The sequence below is a fragment of the Eubalaena glacialis genome, chromosome 17 (assembly GCF_028564815.1).
Source record: "Eubalaena glacialis isolate mEubGla1 chromosome 17, mEubGla1.1.hap2.+ XY, whole genome shotgun sequence".
NCBI classification, from domain to species: Eukaryota; Metazoa; Chordata; class Mammalia; order Artiodactyla; family Balaenidae; genus Eubalaena; species Eubalaena glacialis.
The window spans coordinates 13348674-13370800 of NC_083732.1; the positions used below are offsets into that span (position 1 = coordinate 13348674).

At 38.9% G+C, this 22127-nt stretch overlaps 1 protein-coding gene across 2 annotated transcripts in view; it reads right to left on the reverse strand.

Moving 5' to 3' along the window:
• ARFGEF1 (ADP ribosylation factor guanine nucleotide exchange factor 1) overlaps positions 1-22127 on the reverse strand; it is a 138755-nt gene that overhangs the window by 7608 nt on the left and 109020 nt on the right. For both annotated transcript variants that reach the window (XM_061172124.1, XM_061172125.1), the window contains exons 23-34: positions 21760-21850; positions 16818-16858; positions 16553-16722; positions 16036-16187; positions 15739-15911; positions 14603-14763; positions 13648-13778; positions 10718-10847; positions 8882-9017; positions 8661-8799; positions 7976-8048; positions 3645-3777 (exon numbers count right to left, since the gene is read on the reverse strand). In XM_061172124.1, the coding sequence (XP_061028107.1) occupies positions 3645-3777; positions 7976-8048; positions 8661-8799; positions 8882-9017; positions 10718-10847; positions 13648-13778; positions 14603-14763; positions 15739-15911; positions 16036-16187; positions 16553-16722; positions 16818-16858; positions 21760-21850 (1530 nt within the window). The remainder of the gene's footprint in view (positions 1-3644; positions 3778-7975; positions 8049-8660; positions 8800-8881; positions 9018-10717; positions 10848-13647; positions 13779-14602; positions 14764-15738; positions 15912-16035; positions 16188-16552; positions 16723-16817; positions 16859-21759; positions 21851-22127) is intronic.

Sequence of the window (22127 nt, forward strand, 5' to 3'; positions counted from 1 at the left end):
AAATTTTAAGACTTAGATTATTCCTCAATAAAATGTATCAAATGGGTTAAAAGCTATAATTTTAATAGTATTTACTGCAAACCCAAGTTTGACCTTTAACTATAGGTAATATAAAAACCTCAACCAGAAGAAGACAACGGGAGCTAGATCTATAAGGCAGGAAGTGAGGGGCAGACAAGAGTTCTGACCACTGGGACGATACTGTGGGTCAACCAGAGCACATGGTTTCTTTGGATCCAGGTGGGTAGCTGTAGCCAAAATGACCCCATGTTCCCAAAGGGATTCATAAGCACAGAAGTCTATGAAGAGTTCCACTAAGTGCGTGACCATAGAAGTAACCACGCTGGAAGCAACCGGTGCTCAGGCACTGCGTCCCTCTGGCCTGAACGACTGCGCTCGATGGGCCGTTTCCTTAAGGAGAGACATGTTCACGGAAGGGTTTCCACTTCACTGGCCATCGGGTAAGCAAACGCAGAAATAAATGCAAGGTTCAGAACGACGACTCAACAACTGAGGAGCTGCAAGACCTGGCAGCACTGGCCCAGCCCCAAGGTCGGTTCTCAGGGTGGCTCTTCAGGACTTGCACAACGGCCCACGGTGAGGGCGCTGCCTGTTCATCGGCCTCAGGGCAACGGCTCCAGCGCTGGACGACTTGACAGTCCTTCAGTTTTTTTCCACTTTGCTATTATTACAAACTCCTTTTTCTGGCACCAATTTCAAGAAGTTAGTTTTTTTGTTTTGTTTTGTTTTTGGCCGTCGGGATCTTAATTTCCCGACCAGGGACTGAACCCGGGCCACGGCAGTGAAAGCGCCAAGTCCTAACCACTGGACTCACCAGGAAATTACCCAATTTCTACAAGTTAAATTCAGGTTTTAGGGATTTTGGGGAGATAGCAAAACAACTTGCTTAAATTTATTCTTATTTAGGTCCTAACGACCCCTTTCCAGATAGTTTTCAGAAATGCTGATGTACTGAACATTTAGTTCTTAGTACTAGATCTCAAGTCAAAAAACATAAGAAATCCAAGACACCCCCAGTCCCATGGCTGTCTCTTCCTAGTCCTGCCTCAGTCAGGTCGCAAGAGCACTCCCAGTTCCGGGGGCAGGGTGTCCTGGCAGCACCCCCGGACTCACGGGGACGCTCGGGAGGGGGCTGGCGCCGAAGGAGATGCGTTCTCATCAGCTCCAATGTCAGCTGTACGGGCGTTCAGAGCTGTCGGCTGGGGAGCTGAGGGCTCTCCATGCCTCCCGGGGTCCTTTCAGAACCGCAGGAGGAACCTGGTCTCATCAGCAACGACCAGCTGCATGTTTGGGGGACAGTACCTACTTGAACAAATTTCGTTCACAAGGGTTGACAGTGCCAAGGGTCATATTAGGCGACCATTTCCCTGGGTCACCAAAGGACGGGGCAAAGCTGAGCAAGGATGAACAAGGGGGTCGGCGGGCACTGGGGTGGAGCCCAGCTGGGGCAGAGGTGGTTTCCGCTTGTGAAGAAGGAACGAGGCCGCTGCCCCTCGCACAGGGCCAAGTGCTCAGGCCGCGCTGACACCTCCCCACGGGCACAGCAACCACACCTGTCCCCTGAGCGAAGGGAAGGGCTCGTGGGACACAGTGAACTCTTCCTCAAGGACCTCGAGCGGGTGGCACAAGGAAGGAAATGCGAGTCCTCAGGTCAGAAGGCCAGGGGAGCAGCGTTCTGCACTCCTCAAGGGATGCTCCCAGATCAGGCAAGTAAAAACCTGCCGACCACGTCCTTCCCTTACAAAGCCAAGTATATGTAAGTTCAGTCTTGGGGCTGAGGGAGAGCGAAACCGTGCCCTCACGGCACCCTCCAGGGCAGACCAAAGCTGTGAGGGGTGCTAACAGCTGCGCTGCAGAGCCCAGGAATGAAAAATGAAAACAGGCCGCTCATCGCCACCTATGTCCCTTCTGAGAAGCAAGACACAGTGACTGAAGCGGGGGGCTCCTTTCAGGGAGGACACCAAATCTGTCATCCCTCAAAAACAAATGTAAACACCTAGGATTAATAAAAATTCCCTGAAAAAAATTAACTGAAAAGGGATCGATTACCTAAATGTAAGAGCTACAAGTACAAGACTCTTAGAAGAAAGCCCTGGGGAAAATCTCTATGACCTTAGCTTTGGCTATGGATTCCTAACTATGACACCAAAAGCATGAGCAACAACAGATAAACTGAACTTCATCAAAATTTAAACTTCTGTACATCATAGAATTATTATCAATAAGAAGTAAAAAGATGACCTTCAGAATGGGAGAAAATAAATATTTGCAAATCATGTATCTGACATGGGTGTAGCATCCAGAGTACGTAAGAAACTCTTAACAACTAACAACAAAAAAACAAACAACCCAATTAAAAATAAGCAAAGGACATGATTAAATATTTCTCCAAAGGAGATACGCAAATGGCCAATAGCACATGAAAAAATACTCAACATCATTAATCCTTAGGGAAATGCAGAGTAAAACCACAATGAGACAACACTTTATACCCACTAGAATGGCTATTATTAAAAAGAAGAAGAAAACAGAAATGTCTGTGAAGAAATGTCTGTGAGGATGTGGAAAAAATGGAATTGCTGGTAGGAATACAAAATGGTGCAGCCACTGCGGAACACATTTTAGGGGTTCCTCACAGAATTATCTTATGACCCAGCAAGTCCGCTCCTATGTATACACCCAAAAGAATTAAAAACAGGTAATCAAACAACACTTGTACACAGACATTCACAGTAGCATTAATCATTATAACTAAAAGGTGCGACAAACCCAAATGTCCACCAGCAGATAAAAGGATAAACAAAATGTGGTATATCCATACAAAGGATAATTAGCTATAAAAAGGAATGAACTACTGACCCATTTTACACTGTGGATGTACCGTGAAAACATTATACTAAATAAAAGCCAGACATAAAGTGTCACATTGTATGATTCCATTTATATGAAATGTGCAGAATGTACAAATCCAGACACAGAAAGCAGATGGGAGGTGGCTAGGGGCTGGGGAAGAGGAGAAGAGGCAGCAACAGGATAACGGTTACGGGGTTTCCTTTTGGGGTGAATGTTCTGGAACCAGGTAGAAGTGGGGACTGCACAACATGGGGAATGCACCAAATGCCACCAAACTGTTCACTTTAAAAAAAACGGTTACTTTTGTTATGTGAATTTCACCTCAATTTTAAAAAGCAATTCAAGTTGTCCTGTTTTCCTCTAGCGAGGAGGTCCTCTTTCCTCTGTCAACCAATTTAGTAAAAAACAGGAGGGATTCCCCTTCTTTGTGAAAAGAACTGAAGAAAGTGAGGGGAGGGGCAGAGGAGACGCGGGTTGGGGGCAGCAGAGGGCTTGCTCCCCGATGCCCTGGCCGCTCCCTCTCTCCTCTCAAGACCCAGGTGCTTCAAACACACACCAGCTGAAAGCACTGCAGGAAAAAACTGGTCTTGTAGGTGTCGGCAGAGTTCCTGACCATCTGCCGGGGGATGTCCAAGTTGGAGCAAACACGGTAAGCGAGTGACCACACAATTACAGTATGTGTTTGTTAATAAAAGTAAAAGCAAAACTTTCACATCTTGCCTACATAAAACAAAATACACAATTTATTTTTATTAAGAGAAATAACTCACTTGCTGTGGGTTTAATTTTGCTGACTTCTTCATTCACAGTAGAGACAGAAGCCAATGGAGCTTGCTGTCTATTATCTGCAGATCTTGGCTGAATAGAATCATGAATATCTACAGATTTCTGTGATAGTGTATCCTAATAAAATAAAAAAATTCATTTTAAGTACAATGAATAAAGCTTAACGATGAAAATGGTTTCTATTACACTTTTTTAAAAAATTACGTTGTGTCCCTATGAAAATCACATTGTACACACTGCAATTATGGACATAATGGGTAAATTATTTAGTATTACCTGCACATGGATAAGAGCTGATAATCTTTTAGAGAAAAGCTTCCTTTCTGACCCTCACTGAGATCAGGCCTGATACCACCCAAGAGCAACAGACAGAAATGCTAATAAGCTTCACTATGTGGAAAAACTTGTCAGCAATACCCATGAATTGTCATGAAATCGAAACAGAAACACACATGGTGGGCAGGGCTTTCTGCAAGCTTTGTGTAGGCTCAGCCCAGGAAAGCTTTGTAGGGGTGCATTTAGGGAAGGATGTTCTGTCACCCAAGAACCCACCAACCAGAAAGGTCAGTGAGAAGGCGACCAACTAGGAGAGCAGTGCGTGAAGACAAGCTTATGTTCAAGTCCAACAGAGCCACTCCAGTATCCAGCTCCCGCTATGCGTAGCCTTTGGGGAAGCAATGAATCTTCCTGAGCTGAGGTTTTCTGACCTGAAATCTGAAGATGGAGATGACACTTTCCTTGCAGGTTGTTAAGGATTTGACAGTAAATCCTTAACACTTAACAATCCTTTGACACTAGAGGTGTCAGACGATACATGGTAGCTGACATTACTACTCTTTTAGCTTTACTTGGTTCCAGCAGGAGACTAGAGGCAGAGCCAGGGCAGCTGCAGCTCCCGGACGGAGCCAAGGAAGAGACTGCGAGCAGCCTCGAGGGGCACCAGCGGGCCCACCTCATCGGCCCAGCAGCCGGCAGAGTGGCCGAGCGCGCACCCTGGCACACGCTGTTCTAACGACTTCATGTGCAGCACCAGATCTAATTCCCACCACAAGACCCACTTTAAATGAGGTTAAGTAACTTGCTAAGGCTGCAGAGCTAGCCGGTGCGGAGCCATGATCTGACTTGGGGTCTGGCACCACAGCCCACCCTGCGAACTACTACACAGCAGAGGGAGCAAACACAAAGCCCCAGAGCACGCAGGGAGCGGGCCACATCCCAGAGAAACGGACGTGAGAGCAAGCTCGTCCCGGGCTGCAAACAGGACGTCACAGCGGTGGAGTCTGCGATGAACGAACAACTCCAGTGGGTCAGGGTCATGGAGCGATGTGGGCCCGATATGCCAGATGTCACAGTTCTCAAGACACGTTCAGAGTGGTGCTCTTCTGTGAGACCTAAGTTTTAGCCACTGACAATGAGTTAAGAAATGAAAAAGCTGTGGGGGACAGATCAGGTCAGTGGGCATAGATTTGCTACCTCTGGCTTCCTGGGTTTAAAATTCAGTAACATTAGTGGGAGAACAGCAGAAATCTGAATAAAGCCAGATTATAGTATTGTTTCAATAGTAATTCCCTATTTTGTTAACTGCACCGTGACTATATATATTTATTTATTTTATGGAAAACACACTAAAAATTTTAGGGAAAAAAGGGTGTGTTATTTTCAAATTATTTTCAAAGAATCCAGAAAAATATATGTAGGGAGGTGGGGGAGTGAGAGAAGAAGAGGGAGGGTGGAAATAATAAAGCAAATGTAGTACAGTGATAACACTTCGGGAAACCTGGTGTGATGGTCAGTTTCATGTGTCAATTTGGCTGGGCTATAGTGACCAGTTATTCAATTAAACACTATTCCAAGTGTCGCTGTGAAGGTATTTTGTAGATGTGGTGAACATTTACAGTTATGACTGTAAGTAAAGGAGATTATCCTCAATAATATGGGTCAAGCCTCATCCCATGAGTTCAAAGGGCTTAAGGGCAAAACTGAGATTTCCCTGAAGAAGTTCTGCCTGCGGACTACAGCTGCCCAGGAGTTTCCAGCCTGCCCACCTGCCCTATACATTTCAACCTTGCCAGCCCTCACAACTGCTTAAGCCAATTCCTTGAAATTAAGGGGAAAAAATATATAGGGATACATATACATACATATATTACACACACACACACACGTATAGATAAATATGGAAACACATAGGTGTAGGTTATCTCCTACTGGCTCCATTTCTCTGGAACTGGAGAACACTGACTGATACAGATTTTGGTACCATGAAGTGGGTGCGGCCATAACAAAGACCTAAAAATGTGGAAGTGGCTTTGGAATTGGGTAATGGTAGAGGCTAGAAGAGTTTTGAGGCGTACAATAGAAAAAAAACTAAACTGACCTGAAGAGACTGTTGGTAGAAATATGGATGTTAAACTCAATTCTGGTGAGGATTCAGAAGGAAGGGAAATGCCTGGTAGAGAAAGCTTCTATCATCCTAAAGAATATATATATATATATATATACACACACACACACACACACACACACACACACACACATATATATGGTCATGACTAGAATGTTGATAGAAATATGAACATTAAAGGTGCTTCTGGGGCTTCCCTGGTGGTGCAGTGGTTAGGAATCCACCTGCCATTGCAGGGGACATGGGTTCATCCCTGGTCCGGGAAGATCCCACATGCTGCAGAGCAACTAAGCCTGTGAACCACAACTACTAAGCCTGCGTCCTAGAACCCGTGAGCCACAACTACTGAGCCCGTGCACCGTAACTACTGAAGCCCACGCGCCTAGAGCCTGTGCTCTGCAACGAGAAGCCAGTGCAATGAGAAACCCGCGCACCGCAATGAAGAGTAGCCCCCGCTCGCCGCAACTAGAGAAAGCCCGCGCGCAGCAACGAAGACCCAACACAGCCAAAATAAATAAATAAATAAATAACTTTATTTGAAGAAAAAAAAAAGGTGTTTCTGGTGAGATCTCAGAAGGAAATCAGGAATGCGTTATTGGCTACTAGAAGGATGGTGATCCTTGTTATAAGTTGCAGAAACCTTGGCTGAATTGTGTTGTACTACTGGGTGGAAAGTGGAACTTGTGAGGAATGATTCAGAGGGCAAAGCTGAAGCACCAGAGGGAGAAGCCATGGGCCCAGAGGGTAGGGCAGGGTACCAAGCTACAGAAATTATCCTCAGGCCTTGAAACTTAATGAATTTGTCCTCCTGGGTTTTGAACTTGATTAGGACCAGTGACCCTTTTACTCCTTCCATGCTTCCCTTTTGGAATGAGAATGTTTACCCTATGCTTGCCCACCACTGTATTTTGCAGCAGTTAATCTGTTCTACAGGTTCACAGGTCCACAAATAGAGAGAAATTTTGCTCCAGAATAGACCACATACCTGATTTAGATGACTCAGATGATGAGATTTGGGACTTTTGATAAGATGATATTTACATGACATTTTGGACTTGGTGTTGATGCTACACTAAGTTGAGACTCCGGGGATGTTGGGATGGCATAAATGACTTCGCCCGAAAGACAGACATGAATTTTGGGGCACCAGAGGGTAGATAATGGGTTAAACAGTGGCCCCAAAAAGGTAAGTCCAAGTCCTAACCTTTGGTACTTGTGAAGGCTACATGGAAACAGAGTCTTTAAAGTTAAGGATCTTGAGACAAGATCATTCTGAATTTGGGGAGGACCCTAAATCTAATGACTAGTGTCCTTAAAGGAGAAAGGAGGGAGAGATTTGGCTTTACACAGCTACGTTAAGATGGAGGCAGAGAATGGAGGGATGTGTGTACAAGCCAAGGAACGCCAGGGGCTGTCAGCAGCCACTAGAAGCTAGAGGAAGCAAAGAAGGATTCTCCCTTAACACCCTGGGAGGGAATGTGGCCTTGCTGATGCCTTGAGTTTGGACCTCTGGCCTCCAGAGCCGTGACAGAATAAATTTCTGTTGTTTTAAGCCACTAAGTTTGTCGTAATTTGTTACGGCAGATCTAGGAAACAAATAAGCTGCGTGAAGCATCTATCAGAATTCTTTAAACTGCTTTTGTAACTTTTCTCTAAGGTGAAATTATATCAAAGTTGAAAGTTTAAATAAAATAACATCCAATACTATCTTCAGCTTGGTATGTAAATCCTTATGTAAACTGTACCTGCCTCTTGTGCTCTCAAAATCATTTTACTCTGTCTCAAGACCATCTATATTTTACGACATCTTTTTAAAAGAGCTGGGCTCATATAAAAGAATCTGCCCCATGGTAGAATACTTACCACAAGTAGTTAAGTAATTTAATATATGCTTTATTTGTTAAAACTTACCAGCTGTTTTTCACTCACAGGAGACGGAGGTGTGGGAGCAGCTTCTCCAGAAGCAGGACGCCAGGTCAAGAGCCTTTAAAACACCAAAATCATACCAGTCACTGAGAGTGTGAACCACGCCGCATCCAACATGTTTTGAAATGAAATGAGCTGGGAAGCAAGTTCAAGGTGTCCTACAAATGATCCAGGTGCCATCAAGTCATTTAGCAAGACTATGTCTTAGTTTCCCAATCAGTAAAAACTCCACTACAATTCAATTCCAAACTTATCCCTTAGAAAAAGATGATAATTAACTGTAAAATACAATATATACAATATTGTAATACAAAATACAATAAATTTTCCTTAGATTATTACATTTACAGTAACTAAAACAAATGCTGAGATTTTCTTTTTTTCCAATTCAGAACCACTGCTTCGTTTAATCTGGATGAATAAAATCTTATTAAATCATTTCATTATGACTCCAATTTTAAATGATCAGACTAAAAGTTTGGGTATATAAAAAATTTAATTCATGTATTTGTTATGGTTTTATAGGAGTCTGATTTGCAATAAACACAAATTCAAAGAACACTGAGATATTTTAAAAAGGATTTCTGTTATGAGAAATCACTAATTACTATCAAACCTTTTATGTCCATCATTCAACATACAAATATAAAGTTGTATAAAATCTTCTTACGCATGTGGAATTGTGGTTTTGAAGATGTCCAGTGTGCAGTTACAAGTTTTATCCCAGATTTCTAGGGTAAATTTTTCACCATTCAGAATAACAACATTCTCTAAGCAGTTTGTACCAGATCGTGCTAACTGCTCATTGTCTAGAAAAGAAAAGAGCAATTCATTTGTGTATTACCAGGGTCACATTTAACACTTTGTGTCACTTATCTGGTACAGACCTACCTTGCTGCACACACCAGTAGAGCTGGGCAAAAATGTCATCCAAAAGTACATCACTGAGTACTTCTAAATACTGGGTGAACACATCGCAGATAGCATAAAGCGCATGATTACATGTCGTTGTCATCCACTCAGCTTTCTACAGGGGAGACAGTCATTAAATGAAGGTCGGGCCATTCATCAACTACTAGAATTTCAAAGAAATATGTTTGCATATTTAAAACAGTAAGCCTGTAGGTTCCTTTCAGAGCACTTAACTCCTTGAATATGACATTCACCTCAACTTTATATATGATCTATTTCTCTTCATTATCCCATAACCATCTGCATATAAAATAACTATTTTCTGCACTGTTTTATTAAAAAAAAACCACCACTGCATTGTCTGGCTATTAACGCTATGACTTTTCAAACAACAGACACTAATAACAACAATTGGTCTTGCTCCAGACTATGATAGAACATGGAAGAAAAACAGAGGAAGGCAATGATAAGAATTTACCCAAGTGGGTTAGCATAGGTTTAAAATAAAATGGGTGTAAGTAGGGGACTTCCCTGGTGGCGCAGTGGTTAAGAATCCGCCTGCCAGGGCTTCCCTGGTGGCGCAGTGGTTGAGAATCTGCCTGCTAATGCAGGGGACACGGGTTCAAGCCCTGGTCTGGGGGGATCCCACATGCCGTGGAGCAACTGGGCCCGTGAGCCACAACTACTGAGCCTGCGCGTCTGGAGCCTGTGCTCCGCAACGGGAGGGGCCGCGATAGTGAAAGGCCCGCGCACCGCGATGAAGAGTGGCCCCCGCTTGCCGCAACTAGAGAAAGCCCTCGCGCGAAACGAAGACCCAACAAAGCCAAAAATAAATAAATAAATAAATAAATAAATAAATAAATAAAGTAGCTATTAATTAAAAAAACAAAAAACAAGAATCCATCTGCCAATGCAGGGGACACAGGTTCGAGCCCTGGTCCAGGAAGATCCCACATGCCGCGGAGCAAGTAAGCCCGTGTGCCACAACTACTGAGCCTGCGCTCTAGAGCCCGCGAGCCACAACTACTGAGCCCGCACATCACAACTACTGAAGCCCACGCACCTAGAGCTGGTGCTCCACAACAAGAGAAGCCCGCACACAGCAACGAGGAGTAGTCCCCACTCGCCATAACTAGAGAAAGCCCGCACAGCAACAAAGACCCAACACAGCCCCCCAAAAAGGGGGGGGGGGAGTGTAAGTAATTTCTTTATTTTTCTCAAATGGATTAATCTGGACTAATTTTTATACATGGTTTTGTGCCAGGGCATAAACATATGTCTACTTAGTCCACTTTATAAAATGTTCTAAGAGTCTACCTGTAGATCTAAAATAAAATTTTGTGCAGGTCAGAGAGGCCCCCAAATTTGCATTTAGTACACTATATGGGACAAAACACGAAGACCTGATGTTCTTTCCCACACTTACTGAAACACATACTGTAACTGGTCTGTAGTAAAAGACTTTGAAATAAATAAATAAATAAACAAACGCGCATTCCTTATTCAATTCAGAATAAGAAGCCCTATGAATACTAAGGAGAGCTCTGATGTTTTACTTGTGACAACATTAAAATGAGGAAAAGACACTGGAAGTTCAACAAAGACACTGAAAACAAAACCCAATTCATTAACTCACTTCTATCCCCAAACTGCATTGTTTATAAAGACTTACTACTATATTATAATGCCTTAAAGAAAAAATTTCTAGGATTTTTTTTCTGTTCACTGTGTTTAATTTGAAATACTAAAATGTATTAGGGAAAAAAAGAACCTTTTGACTTCACTGTGTTAAATGAAAATCTCATGTTCTCTTACCTCTGTCTGCTGTTCTGGCAATTTCATGTTGTCAAAGATTCTGAAAACAATTCTAAATAAATCCTGCCACCAGTGTTTTTCATAAGTGTGGCCATAAGTTTTCATTATTTCAAACATTACTGTTAAACCCCTAAAATGATAAAATGTAATTAGGAAAGCTATAATACAAAAAAGCATACCACATTAGTATCCCCCTCCTAAAATAGTTTTTATAGTTAGTGCAAACAGTTACTGAAAGCAAAGTTTAAAACTGGTTTTAAACTAACACATGATACTGAGCTTTAAAAAATTTAGGTTGTAAAACAGGTTTCTTTAGGATGCATCATTTTGGAAAAAACTCCAAACGCCTTGGCCTGAAAATTTTTTCTTCTACTTTTCTTCCACTCCCAGCCCATCATTCCAGCATTTTAAAAATGTAAATGGAATTATAGATTGAGAAAGATCATCATTTGGGTGAATATTAATTTTGTGACACTGTGGCCACAGAAATCAGTCTAAGAACAAATAAAATTAGATTTTGGAAAATCTTTTTCAAAGAGCTATAGGAATTTTTAGTTAACACTCTAATTGTTCACATAATATCCTCAAACTGAAGGATTTATCAAACTAATCCACTAAGACACTAGTGTGGGCAGGGTGTCTGTTTCCTGCTGTATCCCAGGCCAGAGCAGCACTTGTCATACAGGGGCACACAGTTAAGTGTTCCTTGAACAAATAAACTGCTTTAATATCCCATTCTTCTCTTTTGAATAAGTGTTAAAACTAAAACTCAAAATTGCCTTCTGATTCCTTATTACCTTCCTTGAAATAATGCCTTCATGTAAACATTAAAAAGCTTGATCTTTTCTCTATACATTAATTTCTTCTAGTAAAATATAGGTACCCTTCCACTTAGAAAAGGTTTATATTTCGAAAAGTCTGACAGTAGGCCAGAACAAAATTTCCTTTGAAACACTCCATAAGGTCTGGTACGTGGTCTAGTTCATTTGCTGCTATGCTACTACCCCCCGGGCCGAGTACATGCCTGATACATAGTAGGCTCTAAACAAGTAGTTGTTCAATAGATGTGTAAAATAACATTATGGTAGTTCAGTCCTACGGCAAGTTCACAACAGTTTATTTGATCTGTAAGATACCTAATGTGTAAAATCAGAAGTAAAGGAACTACAGTAAAGGAATTCCTGCGTAAGAAACACACTTTGTCTTCCCCAGGAGAACTGTGTCAGAGTTCCATGTCTCCCCTACAATGGGACAAGGCTCCCTCTTCCTCCCACTCCAAGTAAACTGGATGCTAACCCCCAGGGCTGGGGTGACTGGATGTGAAAATCCTGATTCTTCCAGGCCCCCAAAGCAAGCACAGATCTATAGAGGTTTCCAAGGCTTTTTACTATTGAACAAGTTTTGATGAATACTTAAGTTGCTGGTGTAGGGAAAAAGAATGTGTAGGGCTCCAGGTTAATTATTCAACCCTAAATCTACAGAATTTTGAGGGACTCAAATGAGAATGCATTTGAAAGTACTTTGTAATTAGTGTGTTATACAAATCATAGTGCTGCATTTTTAAATGTAATCTAAATAACTGCCTTTACAAATCCTGGAATGAGGTAAGAAAATCAAAGCCATCACTGAACAAAGTTTACTCTTATTTTCCCTCTTTTTTACCAACTAGAACATCCCTTTTCTCTTCTCTTTAACAACTAAACCCATCCATAATCTGAACATAGGATATGGTGAGAAGCAAGGTAGTGTGGTCCCAGACAAGGACAGGCTGAGAGGCTAAGAAAGCAGGTAGATCCACGTCAAACAGACTTCTACAAATAAACAAGGGCAGGGAGGGGGGTGCTGAGTTTCCATGACTCGTCAGTTATGACATGTTCGTTGCTCTACTGAAGTGGCTGGACATTTGAAAGCTGTATATCTAAATAATTTAGAGTTATATCAATTGGGGGTCATCTTGAATTTTATCAAGTTTCCTAACAGGTCCACTGACAAAAATTCCTCAATGCCTAAATGCGAAATATAATGTCATATGTGCTTGTGATTACTAAATTCTATAACAAGTTTCCAAGGTGTGAGTCATATTTTGGATTACTTTCTATTTCACAAAATTTGTTATAACAAATAGCACTATAAAAGTGAAACATTTCTTAGGCTATAAAATAAACTTAACCTTGGCTGGGGATAGGTGTGGTTCTGGCATAAGGGGCGGAAGGAGAGATTCATTCTTTCATTATATTCTATCATGGAACTGTTACAAGTCTATACTACCTTTCTGATGCACTGTTGACAGACATTAGGATACACAAGTTGGTCATTTCAATTTGGCCGTCAAAAATACAGGGTGAGAAAAACAATACTATGGGATTGATGTGAACGCTAACAAATTCATAACAACTTCTTATAACTGTAAGAAGTGTGCGCTGAGTACTTGTCTGGTTACATTATACCCATAATAGTTTCTTTACAAATGGACTAGATATTCATATAGATCTTTTATTGAGAATATACTTTTGAAAGAGTTCAATTCTTTTTGAACAGGCCTATATTATTCAAAACTATGTTACTGGCCAGTCTTCAAAAAGAAATGGTTCTTCACCTAAAATCCACCAAAGACATGCATTTGGAAATTCTTTTATCATTCATCAGAAAATAAATTTTGGTGCTAACTTCAATTTCTGATTGGAAACAAATGTATGAAAAGACAGAATGTGTAAATTAACATAGAACCTAAAACTCAAAGTAGGCCATAATCAAATTTTAAGGAAAAGTAATTTATTTCCATTTTTTATTGTTGCTCTACTTAACATATTTTAAAATCTGCCTATCGAATAACTACTATATTTGATAAAATTGAACTTGCGTTCACAAGTTGATTTCATTAAAGTAAGAATAAGCTTCTCAAAATCTTAATTACAAGTACTGGCTGTTACCTGGTTCTTACATCTAACTTGCATCTGTTGATGACACAGGACAACTCGAAGAGAACTGGGAACCATCCCCTCACCCACACCCTGTCTTCAGGTGCCACATTCATGTCGTCGCTTGTGTATTCCTTGAAAGCCTTCAAGAAGAAACGGAGGTTTATTAAAGGCAAAACATAATACCTATACATTAAGCATATTATTTCTCCAAAAAATTTTTTAACACTTTACTAATCAAAAGTGAGCAATCTGATAACTTAAAAAAAGATGGAGATTACAACTGCCTATAGAGCACTGGACTAGAAACCAAAAGTTGCTTTCAGCTTCAACTCCATCACCAGCTTTCTGCATTATTCAGGGGTCCATTTTTATCATTTAAATGGTTATTACATCATGCAGCCATGCCACCACACTGGGGAGGTGTGAAGATCAAATGAGTAGATGTACATAAGAAGAACTAGATACCCCATAGGTCCATGTCAGTATGTAGTAAAAATCTATGAAGCATCACTGCTCCTTATGATAGTTACAAAGATAGATTCAGATATGCAAGTCAAAGCTGGCAGCCAGGTTGCCAATTCAACCTTTTACTTCAGTGCTTAAGCCTACACTCATCCACAGTCAACTTTAGTATATTAAGGTAATGGCTAAAAACACAGGCTTGGGTTCAAATCCTAGGTCTCCTTTACTATCCCGTGCACGCAGGGGCACATTTTTAACTTCTCTGTGCCTCAGATTCCTTATCTACATGGGGCTATAACACAACCTATCCCACAAAGCTGTTATGGAATATTAAACAAGTTAATACACGTGAAACACTACCTTACATCTTCAACAAATGTAACCATAACTCAGATAATTTTGAAAAATAAATACTTCATATCCCCTCAATTCCCAAATAAACTTAGATCTCTGACTGGAAATAAATGCTCAGCAACATTTTGTTTACTAACTGATGCTATACCTGAGGTCTATCAGACACATATTTTGCACAGTGGCGAATAAGTCGAATTGCTTCCATACTTGTGTCTGGGAAAGCTGCATTGCATGCAAATTCAGACAAACATTTCACTGCATCCTGGAAAGAATCAATGGTTGCTGGAAAGTGTTTTTCAAACACAAGGGCTATACGGGAGAAAAACACATAAATATAATTATCAATTTTCAGTTTTTCTTAATTATACCTCAAATACACCAACCGCTAGATGTAATGGATACTTCTTAAAGATTAAGGGTTTTAATGTCCAATAGACATCGGTTCCAATGTCTGTCCTGACCAGTTACTTGACTGCCTTGAGTAGTAGTAACAGGGAAACAGGTCTGTGTTTTATTTACACTATAAACCCAGCACCTAATAGAGTGACTGGTACACAGTAGATACAAAATCAACGGATGTTGAGTGAATATTCAAAATTACATTTAATCTCTCTGTATCTGAGTTTCTTAATCTATAAAATGGCGATAATAATATGCACAGGATAGTGGTAAGCACTAAATAAAATGTAAGTAAAGTGCTTAGCACTGTACTTAATTTACTTAATTCAAGCAAGCACTCAATAAATGACAGCTATGATGATGTCATCATTCTTGATGTTGATGATGACAACATCATTATCTTCTAGAGAGGCTTAATTTAGATCCTTAGTATTTTATTCTTCTTTAAAGTCAAAGGAGGCTGTGTAGTGCAGTGGTGAAAAACAAATGCTGTGCTTTAAGACTCTCTGGCTTTGCATCTCAACTCCATCACTCACTAGTTTTGTGCCTTTAGACAAATTACTTAACCTCACTGGGTCTGAGTTTCCTTATCTATTAAAAAAAAAGAGAGAGAATAATAAAGATATTTATCTCACCCAGTTACTGTGAAGACGGAAGAAAATGCATGCAAAGTGCTTTTAGTGCTTGCCATATAGTAAACATTCGATAAATGTTAACTATAATATTATAATAATGATAACACTGTCATTATTTACTCTGCTTCTGCAGGCAAAACTTGGAAAACTTAAAGCCCATGACAAGCCCATAATCTTATACTTGAATTATCTTCTGAACACATTAAAGTTTTGTTTTCTTTAACTTGAACAGAGCTTAGAGAATACTCACTGACAATATGCCCCGTTGTTTGGAATGCAAGTTCAACTATGCTTTCATCTTGATCGGATGCTGCTAGATGAAATACAGAGAAAATGTTCTTCCATCCAGACCGAATGTTAGCAGCTTGAGAATTAACCATCTGTGCTATACACCGTACAACCATATCTCGAATTGTTGGAGACCTAAAATATTAATACAATTGCTTGGATAAAACTCATCAGGTTTTTTTCCTTTTCTTCGGTTTTTCCCCCTACTGTGGAAAATAAGGTATTTTTCTGATATTAAGCAATTCAACAAATATAATACCTGTTCCGTTTCATTATATGTTCAAAAGGTCTTAAGAAATCCTTCTGGAATCTGAAATTAGCAAGCTCCCCTTTCTCTAAGAACTTCATTGATAATTGCCTCAAGGAGTCTACTGCAAAAATAGCTACATCTTCATTAGGATTACAGCCAACCTGTAATGGCAACAGAAATATAGGGTGCTAATATCAGCAGTGAAACTTGCTAATTCTTTATTTTTTATTTTAGAAAAAATATATAATTAATAGCATAGATAGGTAAATTCAAAGATTCTCCATAAAGGCACTAAGTGTGCTGACAATATTTCTCAACAAGAAGAACATATTTTAACTAAATTCTTAAAACCTCGAGCAATTATTTCTAAAAGAAAAAACAGGACTCAAAGGGTTTTCTAAATCTAATTAAAAAAATGTAATAAAAAACTGCTTGGAAAGGAAAAAGGTCTCAATTAGATTATGATAAGGAAATTTTAAACAATAAAAAATTACAAATTAAGCAAATCCTATAATTACTCAAATACCTTATTAAAATGATCTCCAATAACTTCCCAAATTCGAGACCACTGCAATCTTATTCTTCCCATGTTGTAATATGATATTTCTACTATTTTTTGTAGACTAAACATTCTTGGATGTGTAGTGGAAAGTAATTCATCCATAGACACAGCACAGAGCCAACGGACAAAATCCACTATAATATAAATAGATTAACATTTTTAAAACTTAACTTTGACGTCTTTTAAGCCAAAAAATCAGTTTTTAAGTGGAGTAAATGTACATACTTACCAATAGCATTTCCATCTAGCCTTGTGGACCCTGTAAATATTCTAAAGAAAAAAACATAATTCAAAAACTTGTAATGTCTCACTTCTGATACATCAATTCAAAAGTAAATGGCCTGGTGTACGAGCTACTTTTATCTGTTTTAGGGGAACCAAAAATTAGGTAATCAAATGAATATTTTTTATCATGTATGTTAGTAACAAGTATAGCTTGGATGTTCCTCCCTCCCTCCTTTGTACCGAACGATATATTAGAGTACAAATACATTGTTGTAATTTTATTAGCAAATTTATAAACACTAGGAAAGGTATCTTATGAGAGTCTTAGAATAAGAAAAATGTTAAGTTGTAAAACTAATAACTGGCATACACAAAACAAGATTTTTCAATTTTCCTGAGTATTTACCCACATTAAACATGTTTTAAAATGAAAACTTCTACTTTATTTTTACAAGCAATGTGCATTTGATTAAAAAACTCATTTATGTTAAATTACAAATGATTAACAGAACCTTGCAAATAGTCTCCAACAGTTTAACCAACAAGTGGCTAACCCGCTTTTCTTACAGCATTCAAATGCTTAGGGCTAAGCTATGCTGTCCAGCTTTGCCCTGCCTTCTTCACTGAGCTCTTTTACTGTGTTTCAAAGTTTCATAAAAGATTTCATCATAAACATATTAGTCCTCTTATTTTAAAGTCTGCATTTTTATCCATGTTCTGAGTTTGTAACCAAGGGTTTGATGTGACTTCCAGGATGAACTGATATTCCGTAATTTAAAATGTACATCATAGTATTTGTACGATAAAAAGGAAACCTCAAAGGCAGGAGCAGGTCAAATATCAAACTTAGAAATAACAGTCGTCATAGTAACAGTAATAGCTACCAACAATCACAAGGTGGATACTATCCTAAGTGCTTTATATATATCCACTCACATAATAATCACAAACACCATGAGGTGTGTATATACTATTATATTCCCAATTTTATCAACATAGAAACTGAGGCACAAAGATATTTAATAACTTTCTGAAAGTCACAGGACCAGTAAGTGTTAGAGACAAGATTCAAACCAGGACAGGCAGACTCCAGAGTCCACCCTCTCAACCATTTTGCTATACTGCTTCACATTTACATGAGCAAAACATAATTTAAACATTTAAAATACATTCTAGTTTTTTCCTACTACCACTATCTAAAAATTCTGGGTATATCATGATGTTTCAACCTCAGTGTCCTTGAAGGTCTATGCATCCTGGCAATGAGTAACAAAAACAAGATAGGCAAAATGGCTTAAAAACTGACAATGCAATAACTCAGAATCTGATCTCCTGCTAAAGGGGTATCTTGAGATTTCCTATATTGCTCTTATCAGTAGAACAAAACAACAATTCAAAAATCTGACTGAAAACACAATCTGGGAGAAAAAGTAAGAGTAATGGGGCCCCACTGAATCCACTGGTTAGACTGGATCCAGAAATTTAAAATATACAAAGCCTACAAACCTCTCACATGAACAAAAATGAGATTCGCTAGACTATGCATTATGAATGTCATTAAGCTGTTTCTCAAACTAGAGGTATTCTCATGGAAGGCAATGGCTATAAAAACCATACCACAAAGAAGGTCAAAACTAAGCAGTACAGGGGAAACAACAGGAAAAGGAACAAAAGAAACGAGAAAGCTTTTTTTCTTTTTTTTAACTGAGAAGGAAGCAAATGACAAAGCATATAGGAGTAAAGAACAGAAGCAGAGATGGCGATTATATGCAACTCCAGGGGAAAGCAGCAATGAATCCTCAAAATGTGGTGAGATGGTGAAGAACAAAGGCACCAAGAACAGAGAAGATCATCAGCAAACAGGTTCTGTCGACTCAGGAGACAGTAGAACGTAGGTGGAGCGTGCATCCTGGGAAAGGGCATTTAAATTCCTGCTCACTTTGGTAGCCTCTGAGGGGTCCCTCTATTTCTAGTAACGCTCCACTAAAGACAAGCCATATGGTGGAGCACAGCAGTCTGTGGAGGCAGTTAAAGTTAAACCTTAATATACTAAGGCAGGAGAACAGAGCTGTGTTTCACAGAATCATCTATGAAATGGATTCTACATGCCATGTATGAAAAGCAGAGAACAGAAGCATGAGAATCTTGTGTGTTAATATTAAAAGACATTCCCTGAAAAGTACAAGTAGAAAAAAAAAACTGATAGATTACTGAATTCATTCACATTATGATAGCAATGTAACAATGCAAAAAAAAAAAAAAGATAAAACTTGCAGATTCTGGATCAAATAAACTTTTAGCTGTATGCAACATACAGGCAGACTAAATTACTGTGTATTTAAAGTTTTCATAGTGAAAATATCAGAGGTAACATTTACTGCTTAGACCCAAATGAAAGATGTTTACGAGCAAACACAGTTGGGGAGGAGCTGTCCATATTTTCTGACGGGTGACAGAATATCCAAAGTGTGGGATGCGCCAGTATAAAGCTAGATCTGGTGCGCTTAGAAAACAGTAATAAAAATAGAAACTATGGTACTAAGTAACTGGTTTTTAACTTTCAGGGGTAAATCATTCCTGGACAAAATCCACCCCTGCAAAGTTTAGTAATACTTATGAAGTATCTGGTTTAACAATGCCTAGCAAATGTTTCCCTAGCAAATCCTAGAGGATCAGGTACTCCAGATTAAAGTGCCCTATATTCTCCTAAATTCTAATAGTACAGGATTCCAAATACAAAAGTGAAGATAATCAGAAAATTTTACCATTTTAAAGCTTTTGATGGAACCACATATATTTCTCCATTGATTAAGAAACAGAAGCTACATATAATTAAGCAAAGAAAAATTATTTTATTTTCCATATTTAGCTCCTATACTTGTCACAACAGATTATCCAGAACAATAGGCCTAAGGACAGAAAAATGACTTTTTTTGCTGGACAAGTACAGAACTTTCCAGGATGATGCCTGATAATATTCTCACCACTGTCTTGAATACCAGGGATATCTCACTGAATTAGCTTATAGACTAGAATCAGAATATTACAAATAAAAATAAACTCAGATACTCAGAAAGGAATTCAGAAGAAATTTAACAAGGAAGTGATAGGTACCACATAAGAATAAAATAATCTTATAACAAATCAAAGAGGTAACTTTTAATGCTTTCACTATAAAGTAAAATTTAAATATTGAGGCCTTGTATAAAATTGGACATTGAATTTATGTTGTAGAAGTATCTGGTGATGATGAGTTTGAGACAATGAAGTACTAACAGAATTTGTGCTAAGACTCCTCTGAAACAGCACACATTCTTAAAATGGAGAGGCATATCATTTGTTCAAATGAGTGACATGTCTCCCTGTAACAAACAGTGGGCAGCTGGATAAATCAGAACTGGCTTTGGTCATATTAAATATATTATGGAAACAGACTGTTGCCTGTATAGATTCTCATAATGACAGTGAAGATGATTTTCTGGATGGCTAGAAAACCATTTGGAAGATATCTATCCTAGCAGTAGAAGGGCAGATATTACACTGCTCTGGAGCTGTACATGCAGGCAGAAAGGCAGAGAGGTTGAACACACTCAGAGATATGCTGCCTGAGTGTATATCTCGGTGTCCAAATTCTCTACTAATGAAAGGGTTATGGTAATAATCAAGACAAGATTAGCCTGGTTGTGAGAATGAGCAAATTATCTAATTCCCCTCGTTTCAGTTTCCTCATTTGTGAATTGAGGACAATAATAATACTTATCTCATAGGTTGCTGAAAGGATAAAATGAAGTAACACATGGAAAGCACTTTGTGTTTTTTCTGTTTGTTTTAAAGTGAATCAGTTATACGTATACATATATCCAACTCTTTATTAGATCCCCTTCCCAGAAAGCACCTTGAAAAGTGCCAAGCAGCACATGTTAAGCCTTTGAGTTATACAGTAGGTATAAGATGATACACAATCTTTTTTCAACCTTCACAAGAGAAAGGCAAATTACCTCCTTCCCTTAAAAAAAAAGGAAAGCAAGTGGACATTGGACATGAAAAATTCTTTTCAAGGAAAAAGTTCCAGGGAGTATTGCCAGGGCCAGTAGCAAATGAACACTCTAGTTCTGTCTATACTTAGAGCAAGAAGTTTTTATCTAAAGCAAAGTGAAATAATGGATCAGCATGAGTCTCTAAGCACCAAAAAAAATTATAGTACATATTGTATTTTTGAAAGTTTCCATCAGAAGTGTTAGAAAAAAATTTAAACATCAGTGTTGTAAAATGTTAAGTTTCAATTATTTGGGCATCCATCTGGAAAAAGCTCATTTTCAAAAAAAAAAAAAAAAAACACACTAGATATTGTTTTACACACTGGGAATTTTAAAAATCTAGAATAAACTAAATATTCTATAGTAAAATAAACCATAGTACAGATTTTCTTTTAGAAAACAAACTAAAAATGAGGAATATCTGGTAATGTATATAATATACAAATTCTGAAATCCTATTCAAAGAAGTTTATAATGAGAATTGCCAGCAAACCCCTTCATTTCACCCATAATGCAATCCTATATCATACACTCAAAAAGACAAATTATACTCTATTTTCAAATAGGGATAATAAGGGGAGTACATTTTCTATAAAGGAAATTTTAAAAAAATAAAGGAAAAAAAGAACCGTGTTTTTTCTCATCAAGGTTACAATTTCCCTAATGCCCACTAATGTCTATCACTTAAATTTTCATACTGTTTATCTCCTTCCTATATTCTATGATTTGAAAGCAAAATTACAGGTACTTCATCATTTAAATCACAGCATATCACAATACAGTCTTGTATTACTTAAGAGAAGATGTCCTGGCAATAACGTTTCTCTTTTAACCAACGAGCGGATACACCTAAGTGCTACAGGATTACAACAGTGTCCCTCTGAGAAAGGAGTAAAGCAAGCGCCTTACCTATCTACGGCGACGACGACACTCTGAGAACTGGTCTCTCCAATGGATTCCTGAATACTTGCTATCTGTTTCCAGTCCACATTTCCTCCAACTGCCACACAGCAAAGAGAGGCATTTCAGTTTGAAAAGGATTCAGCGGAAGAGCACACGTTCAGTTCTAAGACACATTTCTGAAATCAGTTATTTTCCTAATGAAAGAAATCAAGCTTTGGGGGAGCGATTCTTTTGGTATCAGTGACCATTTATCAAGGCCAAAGGTGCTTATTGAGCTATATACTAAGTGGTATACAGACATGGTTAAAGACACAAACTGTGTTTGCAAAGATCACACAAATTAGGGGCACTGAGAATTTTGATCACAAAATTAA